The 17,122-nt window shown below is 40.0% G+C and overlaps 1 protein-coding gene across 3 annotated transcripts; it reads right to left on the bottom strand.

The window, feature by feature from the left end:
• Positions 1–17,122, bottom strand: Zfp62 (ZFP62 zinc finger protein). 3 transcript variants are annotated; one of them, XM_048435902.3, is made up of 2 exons: positions 17,015–17,122; positions 1–3,796 (listed from the first exon to the last, which is right to left on the bottom strand). In XM_048435902.3, exon 2 carries the CDS (start codon positions 3,774–3,776, stop codon positions 1,017–1,019), a length of 2,760 nt encoding a protein of 919 aa, XP_048291859.2. In that variant the 5' UTR covers positions 3,777–3,796; positions 17,015–17,122; the 3' UTR covers positions 1–1,016. The 3 variants fall into 3 exon arrangements, with proteins under 3 accessions (XP_048291859.2, XP_048291858.2, XP_048291860.2); XM_048435901.3 differs by having other exon boundaries at positions 17,019–17,096; XM_048435903.3 differs by lacking the exon at positions 17,015–17,122 and adding an exon at positions 16,493–16,912.

Raw genomic sequence — 17,122 nt, forward strand, 5'->3', positions numbered from 1 at the left:
TTTATACTTGAGGCATTTCTTTATTGGGGTTTTGTCTTACCTTACCATAACTATCTGCCTTTTATGGCAAAGCGAGTTCTGAACATATTCATATTTTACAACAGACAAATACACATGTAGTACATGAATTCTTTACAACACTTTTGAAACAATAGTTTCAAAAACATGAATTTCCTCTTCCTAATTACTGATACTTACTTTGCTCTTGTAATAAAATGCCTTTCTTTGAAACATCTTTTTCACAGGATTCCCTGAATTTTTTCTGTAAGGTGCAAACTCATGTTGAAGATGTGTTCCATTTCTTACTTACTGAAGATACTGAAATCCTTTCCATTCTTAGTATGTGTGAATGCCACCTTCCAGGTTTTCATTTATCATATATATTACTTATTAAGGGAGTTCACTTGAAACTCTAAAAGTCTTATCAGTTTAATATAGTAGTATATTCTAACAATTCTGCATTTTAATATGACTACATCACAGATTTGACTATGCCATTCCTTTTCCTAGAACATCTTGTTTCAAAAGTTGTCCTATCTTTTGTAGGACAACTACAAAAGTTGTGATTTCCCTATCACAAACCATTACTGTTAAGTCTCTAACTCATGACCACTAATAAACTGATATTCCCTGAAGCTAGTCTCTCCCTGAATTTGCCTGTTAGTGGCCCTTGGATCTTTTTCCCTACTGATAAAGTATAAAGTTCAAAATTATGTCAGACTTTCTACATTCTTATTCATTTATCCAAATAGCATCTTTGTAATAGTGAATATGATTTCTAACTGAAGTCCTTTGCCTTCATGTTTATGTCCAGAAATGTATGCCTACTTGGGAGGATTTTTATTAAATGTTCCATCATTTTGAAAGGTTTTATATCTAGTGGTATTTTACATTTCTAAAGGGCTCAACTATTTTGACACTAGGACTGTCCTTGCTATAACTGAATCATGTAGAAAGAATTGCTCATCATCATTTATAATTTTTCACTTACACTATAAAAATTATAAGTAAGAATTTTAGAAATTCTTACATTCATAAAGTTTTTCTTCTATTTGATTTCTTTGAGACTTGGTAGGCTGTGCCTCCCATATAGGCATAGGCATCCGCATCCTGGTCCCTTCCAGAGCACTACCTCCCTCAAAGTAGATTATCTTCTGGAATGTGCCACCATGACTTTCCATATTTGACATAGTTAAAGATTCCTCTCCGGCATGGATTCTTTTATGTTTAGTAAGATTTGATCTGATATTAAATGCCTTCCCACAATCATTACATTGGTATGGCTTCTTTCCAGTGTGGATCCTTTTGTGTTGGTCAAGGACAGATCTGTAATTGAAAGATTTCCCACACTCACAATTATAGGGCTGCTTTCCACGGTGGACACTTTTATGATTGATAAGACTTGAGTGTGAAATGTACGCCTTTCCACATTCATCACATCCATAGGGCTTTTCACCTGTATGGATCCTTTTATGCACTGTGAGGCCTGAGCTGTTCCTGAATGCCTTCCCACACCAATCACATACATAAGGTTTCTCCCCTGTGTGGATCCTCTTGTGTTGGGAAAGAAGTGAGCTGTAGCTAAATGATTTCCCACATTCAACACATTTGAACGGCTTTTCCCCAAGATGAACTCTCTTATGGCTTATAAGAGTTCTGCTGGAGAAAAATGCTTTTCCGCATTCATCACATGTAAAGGGTGTCTTGCCGGGGTGCGTACTTTTATGGTTAATAAGGCTTGAGTGTGAGATGTAGGCTTTTCCACACACATCACACTCATAGGGCTTCTCCCCAGTGTGTATTCTTTTATGAACTTTAAGGCTTGAGTTGTTTCTGAAGACCTTCTCACACCTGTCACATTCAAAGGGTTTCTCTCTAGTATGAACTCTTTTGTGCTGAGAAAGTAGTGAGGTGTAGTTAAAAGACTTCTCACACACATCGCACTTGTAGGGCTTTTCTCCAAGATGAATCTTTTTGTGGTTTAAAAGGGTTCGGTATGTGACGAAGGCTTTCTCACACTCGTCACATTTAAAGGGCTTTTCCCCAGGGTGTACACTTTTATGATTTATAAGGCTTGAGAGTGAGATATAGGCTTTTCCACATTCTTCACATTTATAAGGTCTCTCCCCTGTGTGAATTCGTTTATGTACTTTAAGGCCTGAATTGTTTCTGAAGGCTTTTCCACACTCATCACACCCAAAGGGTTTCTCCCTTGTATGAATCCTTTTATGCTGTTCAAGAGCAGAGCTGTAGTTGAAAGATTTCTCACAGTAGCTACATTTATAGGGCTTCTCCCCCATGTGGATTCCTTTGTGATTTTTAAGGCTCGAGCGTGAGATGTAAGCCTTCCCGCACACATCACATTTGTATGGTTTTTCCCCAGTATGGAGCCTCCGATGGACTTTGAGGCCTGAATTGTTCCTGAATGTTTTGCCACACACATCACATACATAAGGTCTCTCTCCAGTATGGATGGTTTTATGCTGAAGGAGAAGTGAGTTATAACTGAAGGACTTGCCACACTCCTTACACTCATGGGCTTTCTTTCCAGGATGAATGCTTTTATGGACTGCAAGGCCTGAGCTATAGCTGAACGCTTTGCCACAGATGTCACACTTGTAAGGTTTCTCTCCTGTGTGGATTCTTTTATGCACTATAAGGCCTGAGCTGTTCCGGAAGGCCTTCCCACACTCATCACATTCATAAGGTTTCTCACCAGTGTGGATGACTTTATGTTGAATGAGGAGAGAGCTATAATTAAAAGATTTCTCACACTCATCACATTTATAAGGTTTATCCCCAAAGTGGATGCTTTTATGATTTAGAAGTGTTCTGCAAGTAATGAAGGCTTTCCCACACTCATCACATTCATAGGGCTTCTCCCCTGTATGGATCCTTTTGTGGACCCTCAGGCCAGAGCTATTACTGAAGGTTTTCCCACAGATGTCACATTCATAGGGCTTCTCCCCCGTGTGGATCCTTTTGTGGACTCTCAGACCAGAACTGTTCCTGAAGGCCTTTCCACACTCCCCACACTCATAGGGCTTCTCTCCAGTGTGGATCCTTTTGTGCTGGTCCAGAACGGAACTGTAGTTGAAGGACTTCCCACACTCATCACATTTACAGTTCTTCTCCCCAGAGTGGGTGCTTTTGTGGTTTATAAGGCTGGAGTAGGACATGTAGGCTTTCCCACACTCATCACACTTATAGGGCTTCTCCCCAGTGTGGATGCGCTTATGGACTCGAAGGCTGGAGCTGCTACGAAAAGTTCCCCTGCAGTCATCACACTCATAGCGCTTCTCTCCAGTGTGCATAATTTTATGTTGAACAAGGCGAGAATTGTATTTAAAGGATTTTCCACATTCATCACACTTATGTGATTTCTTAACAGCAGTAGAATTCTCCTGTGGAGTAGGGCGCATGTTTCCATTAATGTTCTCCATGTGCCCACCTTGTTCACTAATTTTTGGTTCAATAGGGATAATCTGGTATATGGTATTTACATTTGGGTACAGACTTTTTTCAGATGCCTCATCATCCTGTTCTATTTTTATATTTTCTGTGTTCTTAGATTTGTCAATCTTTTCTCTGATGCTACTTTTGTTTTCCTTCATTATTTTCCATTCAGGCCTTTCCAATTGCTTCTCTACCCAATCACAAGTGTCACCAATCTGAAATTTCTGCATATGAGCCTTGTGAAGAATTTCCACATCTGTGCACTGAGACTCTGCATTTGAATTACTTTCATTCTTTTTAGCTGATTCCTCATCCTCCATGCTTGTCTTCAAATGTGACACTAGACCAAGAAAATGAAAATGATATATTTAGAAAAAAAATGAACGAATAACAATAGCAAATAACAAAATCAGCTTATTCATTTGACAGGTATTTGCTTGTTATGTGATAGGTACCATTTTAAAAATAATCTTTAAAAATTTAAGTGTAAGAGTGTTTTGCTTGCATGTAAGATTGTGCACCATGTATTTGCCTGGTGCCCAATGAGTTCAGAAAAGGTAGCTGGATCCTCTGGCGAGTGCTAGGAACTGAACCCAGGTTCTCTGCAAGAGCATTAAGTGTTCTTAAGTTTTGAGTCATCTCTCCAGTCCCATAAGCACCATTTTAACTGTTGGGGATATATAATAGGGAACATTAATAAGATTTCAAAACCTTCAGAACTACTGTTAAACTAGAGCCCAGATTATTAACGATCCAAAGAGCTTTTTCATTCCTGCATTAATGACCTAGCATGAATATAAGTTAGAAATGGGTTGGACTAATGCACAGAACCACAGCCAATGCCAATCAGTTTCAGTGTCACCTCACAGAAAAACAAAAAGTTTCTGAAAAGCAGATGACAGAAAAAAAAAATTTGGAAAAACAAAGGCAAGGTTAATTTTTCTTTGGAAAGTTAGACATAAATCAAGACAGAGTAGGTAAAACTAATAAGTTTTAGGTAAAACTAAATCAGTACCCTAGAAGAGAGATCAGACAGGTAGTTGGTGTTATAAGATTATGAAGACAATGACCAAGAAATGAGAAAGAAAGAAACCTGCAGCTACTGATCTGGCCTTCTGGACTTTTCTATGTACAGAAAACACTGTCCTTGGAAAGTAGCTAATTGTGGAAGAACTTATATGGCAGAACATGTTCCAGCCTGCCAAAGAATGAAGTTTTCATTACTATTTATGAATAATTTACTCATATATCATGTCAAAGATTATAAACAGCAAAGTGTGATGGCTCAATCTTATAATTCCAGCACTTTGGAGGCTTAGGTAGGAAGGTGACTGACTACATGTTCTAGGTGAGTCTGATCTACAGTGTAAGACCTTGTCTTGAGGATGGTGAGACAAGGATGACAACACCTCAAGCCACTGAGCAAAGTATTGTTGGTCCTCCATACCTGCAGGTTCTACATCTGCAGATTCAGTCAACCACGGCTCAAAAATATTCAGAAAAACAAAGTTACTTTTGTACTGAACATATATAGTCTTTAATATTTATCATTAGCCCATAAATAATACAATATAACAAAGACTTGTATTGTTTTTAGGCACTGTAAGTAATTTAAAAAATGGTTTAAAGTACACAGGATGATTTGTGAAAGTCATTTGTAAATACTACATCATTTTATATAGGGGACTTGAGCATCTGTGTTATACTCTGCTATCTGTGAGAGCTTCAAACCAACCCCTCATATAGGTCAGAATATGACTAGAATACTGACTAGGTTCAAATACCTAGTTATATGACTTTCGAGAAAGCTACTTAATTTCTCTGTACAACAGTTTTTTCATCTGTAATAGCATCATTTGTAAATATTAGATGACAGCCATGTAAAACCAGTAAGAACAATACATGTCCCTTGATCAGGGCAAAATGTTAATAAAATTCATTTTATTATTTATTATGGTATTAAAGGTTAAGCTATTGAACCAGGGTTAAAATGTATAGAAAAAGCATGATTCAGAAAAAGATAAACTTCCCAAAACAGACGATAATACTCAAGTAGGGACCCTGTTCTACTGAAGGTATTTTACATGCATCAATACCTACTTTCTGACATACCAACTTCTAAGAAGAAACTGTTCTAACTTATTGTAAAATCCTAGAAAACAAAGCATTTCTAATAATATAAATTGTGATCTTTCTCTCCTACCCTGGGTAACATTTTGGAACACTATTGTGAAATTCTGTGAATCTTAGAAAACTCTATATGTAAGTATCTGAGGGAAAAAGGGCAATAAAAGATACATAATTTGTAGTGAACATGTGTAAAGAGTCATATTACCCATCTCATTTCCATAGAAATAATGATCTCCTTTAGGAATAGAAATAGCAAGACATTTAGGAGACCACTTAGAAGATAAAGAATCACCAAGCAGACATTAAAACAAAAGCTAGTTCAGCTGAAAAAATATATAACATTAAGTCCCATGTATGAGGTCACTGAAGAATGGTAGCCTAGCCTAGTTCCATGACTTCCTGTATTACTTTGGGTAGAGCCCACAACACTTCAAAAGTGGAACTCATGGGTGGGTTAGTGTAGTTCCAGAAGCTTCAACAGCAGCATATTTTTTTCTAAGTCAATAGAAAGTCTTTATTAGACAGCTGTGACTACACTGGGTGTTTGCCCTTCCCAGGGTGAGCTTTTAAGTGCAAAAACCATATCATGGCCTGACATATTTCAGTTAACAAGAACAGTTAGCCAGAAGCAGAGCTATAGAAGTCAAAAAGCAATGGTAGTACATTTAGAGACTTTTCCAGAACTTTTATACTTTGATGAATTAAATCTTTGTTTTCATTTTGGCAGGTGGTATTGTCTGCATGCTGAGTTTTATGGCCTGAATTATTTCTATCATGGAAGTCAGTTGTGCTAATGTCTGGGGTCCCAAGGGAGCTGGGAACCAGTTCTTTCCTTCACTGAATCTGCAACAAAGAGGTAGTTAGTTAGCTTGGGCCTCCTTAACTGTCCCCCTGTAGAAAAGACTTGCTCCACTCAGAGAACACAGTAGTCTACAAGCATAAGCAATCACAAAGAGGTTTAGAACAATGACATTTTGTACAACATTGGCACAATCCATAGAGCACACATTATTATACTCTGCTATTTCCAATACAACAGAAGACTTTCTATCTATTTCCTTTTCAATTTTAGCCACTCCATCTTAATTTCTTCAGAAGAGAAAATGTGAAGGTTCTTACAGCCATAAAAAACAATTTCCTAAAATAAAAGTTGCTAGGGAAGAAAAAGACCTGTGACTACTAGCCATACTGGCTATTAACATGAGCTATAATTAAAAATGTGCTTCTATAATTTAAATGTGTTAATGGCATATAAATAGACATAGCCAGAAATTATCTCAACAACACACAGAAATTGAAGATGAGGATGGCATTACTGGAGAAAAAAAACAGTTTTTTAAAATAGTGTTGAAACAAATATAAGCCATCTGGGGAATAACAAAGATAAAATTAGATCTTTTATACCGCACAAAGGGACAAACTCCAAATGGAACAGATCTCTAAATATAAAGAAGCTAGAAATAATATAACAGACACTAGAATAACAAATACTATTAAAAAAAACACAAGTTCATAACCCTATAACCTGGGTATAAGGAAAGTTTCCTAATCATAAACAAGATGCAGAAGACTGATGTGCTTTTACAGTAAAAATAGCATATCCACAATTCTAACCCCTACTCTCAAGAGAAAATGGCACAAAACACTGCCAGAGCTGTGATAAGAGAGAGGTAAGGGAAAAGGCTATACTTTCCTAAGAACTCTACTTCAGGACCTAAGGTTGCATGACAAGGTGCCTGGATCTGTCCAAAGCCTGTTTTGCTCATCAAGAGTTACTGATACTCTAAGCTAAGCAGAATGAAATCTTCCTGGAACAGAGTGGCTGCTTCAGTACTAGAACTGCTGTGAAGGCATAACGATGTGCTGGAGCTTGCTGTTGCTGGAACACTACAGGAAGAACAAAGTACAGATGATGTGCAGTTGCTAAATGCTGATTCAGTTGTATGAACCATTACAATGCCTCTAAAGACCGGAGTTGTAGCTATATAAACGAGAAGACACTTCAATAGCAGGATAGGCCATTCTAATGGTTTTGGGACAAAACATTTGTCTTTAATTGGAATATAGTCAAACAGAAATCTAGCCAATCCAATATCCATGTGCTTAGAAAGATTGGGCAATTTGGCCATTAAGCCTAAAAATCCCACTGTCCTGATCTTTAAAGCTGATATAACCGCTCTGAACCAGGCCATTACATTTGAGTCCCTCAAGACAATTCTGATTCCCAAGCACCTGAAACCTCATGCTAGTTTATCAAAGATCAGCCCTTACAGAAAATAAGTTATATCCCAAGGGCTAAACTGAAGTAAAAAGCAAACCTGGCTCTGGTCTTCATGTTCATTTTATATATATATATATACCCAGCACCTCCCACCCCACCCTTTGCCACCCAGGACAAAAGAAACTTTGGAGAATGCGCAGATTTCTTTCTGCCAGACTTTGAAGACTCCATAGTAATATCTGAGTCAACCTACCTAAAGGGCCTAGAAAAGTGACTCCTTTAAGAATCTGGAACAAGAAGTTCCTGGAAAAACAGGGCCTCCAAGGTGTTAAGAGAAGTTTAACTTCATTCCAGGTATTCAAGCCCAATTCTTGTACCAATTCTAGCATAACCAGTCCAACAATGTAGAAAGTTGAAAATCTAAGAAATCTGAAGTGCTCGAATGACAACCTTGGAAGTCATGAAACCACTGGCCATTCCCGGCATAATCAAGATTGTCTTGTCTAGAACCCATCAGGACCCATCTGGAATATACTAAGCCTTGTATGAACTTTCAGAAAAGAAGGAGGAGCAGGAGAGAGAAGGAGGGGAACGTGAGAAGGAGAACGAGTGAAAAAGTGCAGATCAAAAAAAAAGGAAGAAAAAAGTATTTTATCTGCTTATCTTTATGGTAATATGAAGAAACACTGATATTTGCAAAGGGTGGGGTCAGAGAATAGGCATAAGGGAGAGGGGAGGTGCAGAGACACTTGACTATAGTACAGTACTACACATAGTTCTGCATAACCAAAGAATAAAATAAAATCTGTGAATATGCGGGAGGGGAAATTGCTAAAATGGGAAGTAAATAGAAACAGTGACCTCATCTGTGTTCCACAGGGATAACAAAACCACGGGAAGAGAATAAACAGAAACAAAAAAGTCTAATCTATGTAACTTAGGAACACAATATTTGATTACATACTTGTTCACATTAAATCTTCTGAAGATTTCGTGGGGAGGTGCAGGGGAGAATGTCAAACAAGTGAATTATTGTTAGTAGTACAGACGACGCAATTCTAAAACAATTTCTGATGTGCTGTGAAACTCATATGTGACTTGTTAGGAGCCAGGATTCTCATGGAAGAAAGAAAAGACATAAAAATAATGTATAGGAAAAAGCAAAAAACCCAAACCAAAACAATAAAAAAAAGCCAAAACAAAAAAACACCACTACCATCATCATCAACAACAGAACAAAAAATCTTATACGGATAAATTACAAGTATTGTGTAAACTCAACATTTTAAAACAACATGTGTATGTAAGTATAAACATATATACATTTTATTTTTACATAGATTCTTTAACTCTGGTTGACAGCAAACCAAGAAGAGAAAAGAACCACCACAGTGGTACAGTAGAAGCATATCAAGTTCTGATTTCTTCTAGTATCTGGTATACTAAAGAGGACCCAAGTCTTTAGAGAAAAGGCTAGGAACAGGAGAAGCACAGGAGGAGCTGTGGTGTGGTGTTTATTTCCAGATAAGGAAAGAACAGAAGAGGTGAGGCACTACAAGAGCCGGCTTCAACAACCAGTTTAGGCACAGTAATGGCAAATAGTCTACTAAAACAGGACAGCACAAGCCCTACAGATAACAGCCAGGAAAGGGGGGCCTCTTGATTAAAACAGAATATATTAGCATTCTGTAAATATCAAAGACTAGATAAAAACCACCAATGAATTCTAAGTCTAGGGAGAAAGTTTTACAAAGAATGGGCTATTTGTTGAATTTAAATATTCCTTCTCAGAATGCTTTTTAGAGAGAAAATAATAATTATGCATGAAATTAGGCAAAGCTTTGACAGATGTTCTACATTAATATTTCTAGTGGGGCAGAGAAACATCATATGCTTCCTGTAATGACATCCTGAGGACAGGACCTACGAGAATTTATTACATGAACTGAACCATAAGGAAACAGGTTAATACAAAATGAAGATGATTCTGTTGAAGGGGCTGTGGGGAGTGGAGGAACTCGATTTTGCAAACCTTTATAAGACAAAGAGAAGTTCTAGAAATGTTATAGGCTAAAGAAGGTTAAAACTGCTACATTTTTTAAATGTGCCAGAGCTGGGTGTGTCTATACATTTAATCCCAGGACTCAGGAGTCAAGTCAGAGGAGGACTATCTCTGTGTTCAAGGCCAGGCCGCTCTACATAGTGAGATCCAGGACAGCCAGAGCTATACAGTAAGAATCTGTCTCAAAAGACAAAGTGGCAGCTGACAAAATTGGAAAATAAAATATTAACTTTAAACTTACTAAAACTGACTACTGTAGTTGGTTAAGAGAATATCCCTATCCTTAAAAATTATGGAAGGGTGAATACATACCATGTTCCTCTTTTTGGGTCTGGCTTACCTCACTCAGTAAAGCGTTTTCTATTTCCATCCATTTGCATACAAAATTCAAGATGTCATTGTTTTCTACCGCTGAGTAAAATTCTAATGTGTATATGTTCCACACCTTTTTTAACCATTCTTCTATTGAGGGGCACCTAGGCTGTTTCCAGGTTCTGGCTATTACAAATAGTGCTGCTATGAACATAGTAGAACAAATGCTTTTGTAGTATGTTAGGGAATCTCTAGGGTATATTCCCAAGAGTGGAATTGCTGGGTCCTGAGGGAGGTTGACTCCCAGTTTCCTGAGAAACCGCCACACTGATTTCCACAGTGGCTGCACAAGTTTGCATTCCCACCAACAATGGATGAGTGTTCCATAATTAAAGGTCTTTGAGCCTATTATTCGTGATCCTAGAGAAGCTAAATAAGAAGATGAACCTGATGAAGATTATTTAGCTATCCGCCAGGTGGTAGGAAATAGACAAGAGTCCCAGGTAACCTCGGGTGCATGGGGGAGGGTGGGAGGGTTGTCGGAAAGGGAGAGGGTTAGAAAGAAGGGAGTAGGGGAGGATTGGGGAAAGATCGGGGGACTGGGATGGGGGGGAGGGAGGAAGGATGGATATGGGATCAGGCAAGTATATACCTCAACTAAGGGAATCATTTTAGGGTTTACAAGAGACTTGATTATAAAGGGGATCCCCGGTCCAAGGAGAGATCCCCAGATGGTTCTCTGGACAGAGGAGAGGGTGCCTGAACCGGCCTTGGCCCACAACCATACTGATGAATATTTTGCATGTCACCATAGAACCCTCATCTGGCGATGGATGGAGATGGAGGCGGAGAACCACGTTGGAACACTGGACCTAGCTCCCTAGGTCCAAATAAGAGGCAGAAGGAAAGAAAACGTGAGCAAAGAAGGCAAGGGCAGAGGAAACCTTCATCCGACGTTGGATGGCGATACAGATGGAGACCCATATTGGAACACCGAACTGAGCACTCCACGGTCCAAATGAGGAACAGAAAGATGAAGAAAATAAAAAAAGTAATCAGGACTGCGAGGGATGCGAGCACCCACTGATACAAGGGAACTGATATAATGAGAGTTCACCAAGGCCTGTTGTACTGGGACTGAACGAGGACGTGATCCAACCAGATTCTCTGAATGTGGCTGGTCCGGAGCCTTTTTGAAAAGCCATTGACAATGACACTGGGACTTGCTTCCTCTGCATATACTGGATTTTGGCGCTCCAGTCTGCTTGGACTCTCACCTTTCCTGGACCTGGAGGGAGGGGGGAGGAATTTGAACTTCCCACAGGGCAGGAAACCCTGACTGCTCTAGGGGATGGAGAGGGAGGAGGAGAGGGAGTGGGGGGAGTGGGAGGGTGTTGGGAGGAGGGGCTGAAATGGAAACTTTTATAATTTAATAAAAAAAAAATTACGGAAGGGGGCCAGTGAGGTGGTTCAGCAGGCCTGAAGACTGACAGGACCTACATAGTGGAAGGAGAAACAAATACCTACGATTTGGCATGTGCAAATAAATGGTAGAAATTTAATATTTAAATTACAAAATATATATGACAAAGTATCTAAGGATAGGACTATGATGTATTAAATTATCCTCAAATAACCTGAGGGAAAATGTATATGAGAAAACAAGAAGACAAAATGAAATAAAATATTAACTACAGGTGAATATGAATAAAAGATATCATTCACTATTTTTTTAAAGATTTCTTTTTATGTGTATAAATGTTTGCCTGTATGTATGTCTGTATTCCTCATGTACGCCTGGTGACTGAGGAAGCCAGGAATTGGAGCCCCTGGAAATGGAGTTAGACTACTGTGAGCTACCATACAGGTGCTGGGAAAGGAATCCTGGTCCTCTGGAATAGAAGAAGCCAGTGCTCTCAACAGCTGAGCCATCTCTCTAACCCCCTTTGCTAGTCCTACTCTTAGGATTTTTCTGTATATTTAAAATTACCTTCAAATACAAAGTTTTCAAAATATCAAAAAAAATCACTTAGAATTCCATCAATTTTCCATCCCTCCTAGGTGTCACTCTCACACCTGCCTGTTTAGTGACCTGTGTCCCTTTAAGTCTCATCTACTCAACCTGATTTCTTTCACTCCACCACTAAATTTCACTGCACTAGCTTTTTCTATATGCTTCCTTTGCAGAGCTGAAGCTGCTCATATGTTCCTAATCCTTTCATTTAATCTTTCCTCTGCACAGACAGCTCTGATGGGTGACTTTAGAAATTCATCTTTGGTCCACAGCCTTTCATCCAAACACAGATCCTGTTATCCACCCCACTGGTCTCTTTCCCTAAATCAGAAGCAGGCTCTTCTATTTCTCTACACTTCATCCAGAACAGCCTGGAAAACTAGCAGATTTTATTGTATGAGCATCGGCTTCTATGCCTTACTTTCAGCCCTCCACAATTCTCTTCTGGACTGCTGCCCTAGAGTCTGTCTCCTTCACTCTTTTCCCACCCAACTCTTCCTCTAAGAGCTGCTATGAAATATATACTTGGTCATTTTCTGCTAGACTTTAACACCAAGCTAAGACAAAATTCACGCTTAGGTTAAACTGCCAATATAATATTCATATATATTTTATATTTATTTATATATATATATATATATATATATAAGACAGGGCTCACTATGTCACTGGGGCTGGCCTTGAACTTGAGACCTCAGGCTCAGAGATTCCAGCTTCAGCTTGTCAATTATCTGGGATAACAAAAGTGTGACACTGTTCATGGTAGAAGTTGGTGGGTTCGGTCATAGAGACACTGTCTTTATGTTACTGCATATTAATGCCATTATTGTGGGACTGGGTTCCTCATAAAGAACTCATTATGGTTCTCTCTGCTCATCTACCATGTGGTGCCTTTCACCATGTGAAAACATAGCAAGAAGGCCTCGAGAGATGACACCTTAATTTGGGACTTCTCAGGCTCTTGTGCAAATTACCCAGTTTGCAGGATTTGCTGGAGTGGCACAAAAACAAAACTAAACCCTTAACACACACCCCAACATCAGGCCAAATCCTCTACATCAAGCTTCCCAAGCGTGTGTGTCCTTAGACACAAAATGGGCACTGACTTATTGCTCACTGCCACTGCACTCACTAATTCTCAGTCTATCCTTTCCCTCGTGTGTGTGCTGGGCTCCTAAGTTTAAGTATGTGAACGTGTGTGTGCATGTGGAGGCCAAGGGTGTTGACGTCAGGTGTCTTCAACAATCACTCTCCATTGTACTTTCTGAGCAGGGCTTCTCATCAGTTCAGCTGGCTGGCTGGCTGGCTGGCTGGCTGGCTGGCTGGCTGGCTGGCTGGCTGGCTGGCTAGGAAGCTTCAGTGATCAGTCTCCTATCACTCCTCCTCAGGGTTGAGATTTCAGGTGTACGGTACAACTCCAGGCTTTTCACATGGGAGCCTGAACTATCCCGAGGATAGCAAAAGCCATGTCTCCAACCCTTCCACCAATTATCTGACAAACTGAATTCTGATGTCTCTAATCCTAGGGACTGTATTATTGGCAACTGACTGGCCTCAACTGCAGGAAATCACCACCACCACTACTTGCTTCTCCAACCTAGTCAGAGGCTAAAGCTTCCTTATCTCTCTCTGTTTGGGTAGAGGCTATTTGACTCATCCAGTGTAGACCACACAATCAAAAATATAGGCAAAGTCCATCAAGACAGTAGGAGCATAAATGCTGTTAGTATGCAAGGCAATTAATGAAGTGTAATAAAATACCTGCCATCCTTATGAATGTACCTTAGAGGGTACAAGGAACTTAGATTATACCCATAACAAGTAGTCCCCCCCCCACCCCACAGGGTTGGGGCTGTCTAGGGAATGGAGAGACAGGTGAAAAAAGGTCTAACCCAGAGAGCATCAGCACTGACAGCAGAAAAGGTGGGAGGGCTGACCTTCACCCTGAAGAACTAAGAACTTCAGGAGCGCACACTAGGGAGACCTAATGTTCGTAACACTTAGACATCTGGAGCATAGAGCAGCAGGTGAAACCAGACAGGTGGGCTCAGCAGGGTCTGCCTCAAACTGAAGAATTCATCTACTCATCTACTCCTCAGGAGTTTTAAGTAAAGGAGAACCATAGGCATTATTAATCTGGGGTTGGCAATATTTTTCTTCAAAGGGCCAGATAACTATTAATACTTTAGATCTTTAGAGCCATGCTGTTGATTATAAACATTCCATTAATGTTACTTAGCTTACTGTAGACAAATGACCCAGTAGTCTGACTACTGCTGCTAAATATTTAAAAAAAAAATCAAAGATAAAATGAGCTGTAATATAATGATATTACAGTTGTTAGGAGCATATGCCACTTTTAATAACTAAAACACGTGGGTAATACAAAAACAGTATCAGGAATTTGCTTCAAAATGCTTCAACCAAGAAAAAATAAAAGGCAAAGATGAGAAAAATGTAGCAGAACCCCGAAACTATGGGCATACAGTTATTTTTACTTTGCTTAGTTTTTCTTTTTGTTTCTTTTCAAGACAGCGCCACACTATACAGCACTGGTTGGCCTTGACTCACAGAGCCTCGGCCTCCGAGGACTAAGGGTTCTACTGCTGCCACCGCCACCAAGCAGTGAGGGCATGGAATGGGAGAGGGGCAAAAGAACCAAGAATTAGAGTTCTAAGATGAAGTTGTTATAAGATAATCATAAGATGGATGTGTCCCCTCTAACAAAGGATTAGAAAGGACCAAAAAAGGTTTTAATTTCTCAAAATTAGATGGGAACTCTTTCTAGCTGTTTTTGATAGACAGCATGGCCTTAACAGTCTGGTAACATCAGTGGAAGTCAACCATGAAAAGGTCTCTGTCCCTCACAAATTAGTAAGACTCACAACCCTGGGCTATTTCTGTGCTTGTTCACATTCTACCACTAAGTCTTACAAAAGCGTATGCAGACAGAAAGAACCTAATTATTCCCTTTTCTGGCCAGTGAGAAGTTACTTCTCAAAGGTTGAGACAATTCACAAGAAAGTAATCCTGGTTCAGAGGAAAATGGCTCCTACAATAAGAGACTGCAAGAAGAAACAGGTGCCAACACGCACGCCCCAACTTTGAATTTCTGAATTTTAACTGTATTAAACAAGGCGATGTCCTATATCTCAAGAGTAATCCAGGGTTTCCATATTTTAAATCCCCAGATAACATATTTGATGACTATTATGAATAATAGCCATTCAAATGACTAAAAGTCATTCAAACATGTTAAGATGACTAGAATGAAATTAAGAGAGACTGCCGACCAAGAGCGCCTAAAGGCTAGACTGTGCAAATGGAAGATGGAACTATAGAGAGAAGAGCCACACAGATAAGAGGATGACTTATTCTTTGGTTATTTCTGTATTTAATTTACAAAAAGCACATACAAATGGCAAACAAGATTTGTTTCTATTATTTAAAAATTAGGAATAAGGATTGAAGGGATTTTTGTACTGGCGTATTCTCATAGTAGTGGAGGAAGAGTTCTAGCTACTCCAAGGATGAAGGAAGCAAAAGACTATAAAAGGCAGTGGAGAGATTTTCTGAAGCTAAGGGCTCACGTAGGGGCTGGCTTGAAGCAAGTAATGAAGCATATTTTGATTGAGTTAATGTAAAACAAAAAATACTTGATTAATCTCAGTTCCTCACTAATTTCACAATTCTTATTCTAGTATAGAATCATTCCAAATACTACCCTTTGAGATCAAAACTCTGGGAACAACTCTAAGATTATCAAATACAATCCTTATCTAAAATATTTTTTAAAATGGCCAATCTACTATAGATCTGGAAAAAACAACAACAACAAAAAAACAAACCCAAACCTGTTTCCTAGAGTAGAGATCTGCAAAATGGATTCAGTAAAAAGAAACAAGGAAGCAGAAGGATTTGTTATGCTACCGCCTGTCTTAATAAGAGGAACTATGTATTTGCTAGTATTTGAATAAAGAAATCCTGTTAGTCTATTCAAGATCTTAACAAAAGTGTTTACTTTTTAACATAGGGCCTAGGACCACCGTTGAGGACACTGGAAGAAAATCTTACGTTTTTATATTTTGTATTTTTGTTTTTAAAATCTTTCAATATTTTAGTGTCATGGCCGCATGAACATTACATATTCAAAAAGACACACACACGCTTAAAGCGTATACAAACTGTCCTGGCCACCTAGATAAAGCATCTTAAGATAACACACTAGCATGGACACGTCTCCATCTGGCCTGTTTATCTTTCACATCACCGCCCCAACTCTTCTCGAAGCTTTCACCTAAATCAACACTTTCTCCGTTGGCTCTGGTGGGGGTCGGGAAGACGGCCCTCTCCGGTCGCACCCATTGGTCTACACGTGATCTTCTCCTAGGAAAGGGCCCCGAAGTGGAAGGTTCTGTTTCCACACCCCAGGTGTCTCTCAACACCCCTCTCCCACCAAAATAAAGGGGAGGGGTGACCCAACCAGGTCACCTCTAAGTCTCACAAACTTAACCGCAATCAGGGCAAATTTTCAAGCGCTAATAATCGGGAATCTCTTTCCTTTCTAAGCCCGAGACGGCTACGAACAGTCAAGGAGCCCGGGGTGGATTCGGCCCCTTCCTCGGCCGGGACGAGCTCGGACAGCAGGAGCTGCCCTCGGGGCCCCGGCCTGGGCTTCTTCCCCTCCACTCCTGGAGGACGATTCCCGAGGTGCGTGCGGAGTCACGAGCTCCCCCAGGACCCGCCCGAGACCCGAGAGCCGAGAAGGGAAGGGCGTGGCGGGCCGGGGAGAGGCGGGAGCGCGCGGCCCGGGACTCACGTACTGGCTGTGACGGCGCCGCGGGAGCCCGGCCGCCGGCGGGACAAAAGCGCGGACTGCCCGGCCGGAAAGACCCGCGCCGCAGGGGGCACTTCCGAGGCCGCTCTA

This window comes from Myodes glareolus, chromosome 9 (assembly GCF_982192425.1).
Source record: "Myodes glareolus chromosome 9, mMyoGla1.1, whole genome shotgun sequence".
NCBI classification, from domain to species: Eukaryota; Metazoa; Chordata; class Mammalia; order Rodentia; family Cricetidae; genus Myodes; species Myodes glareolus.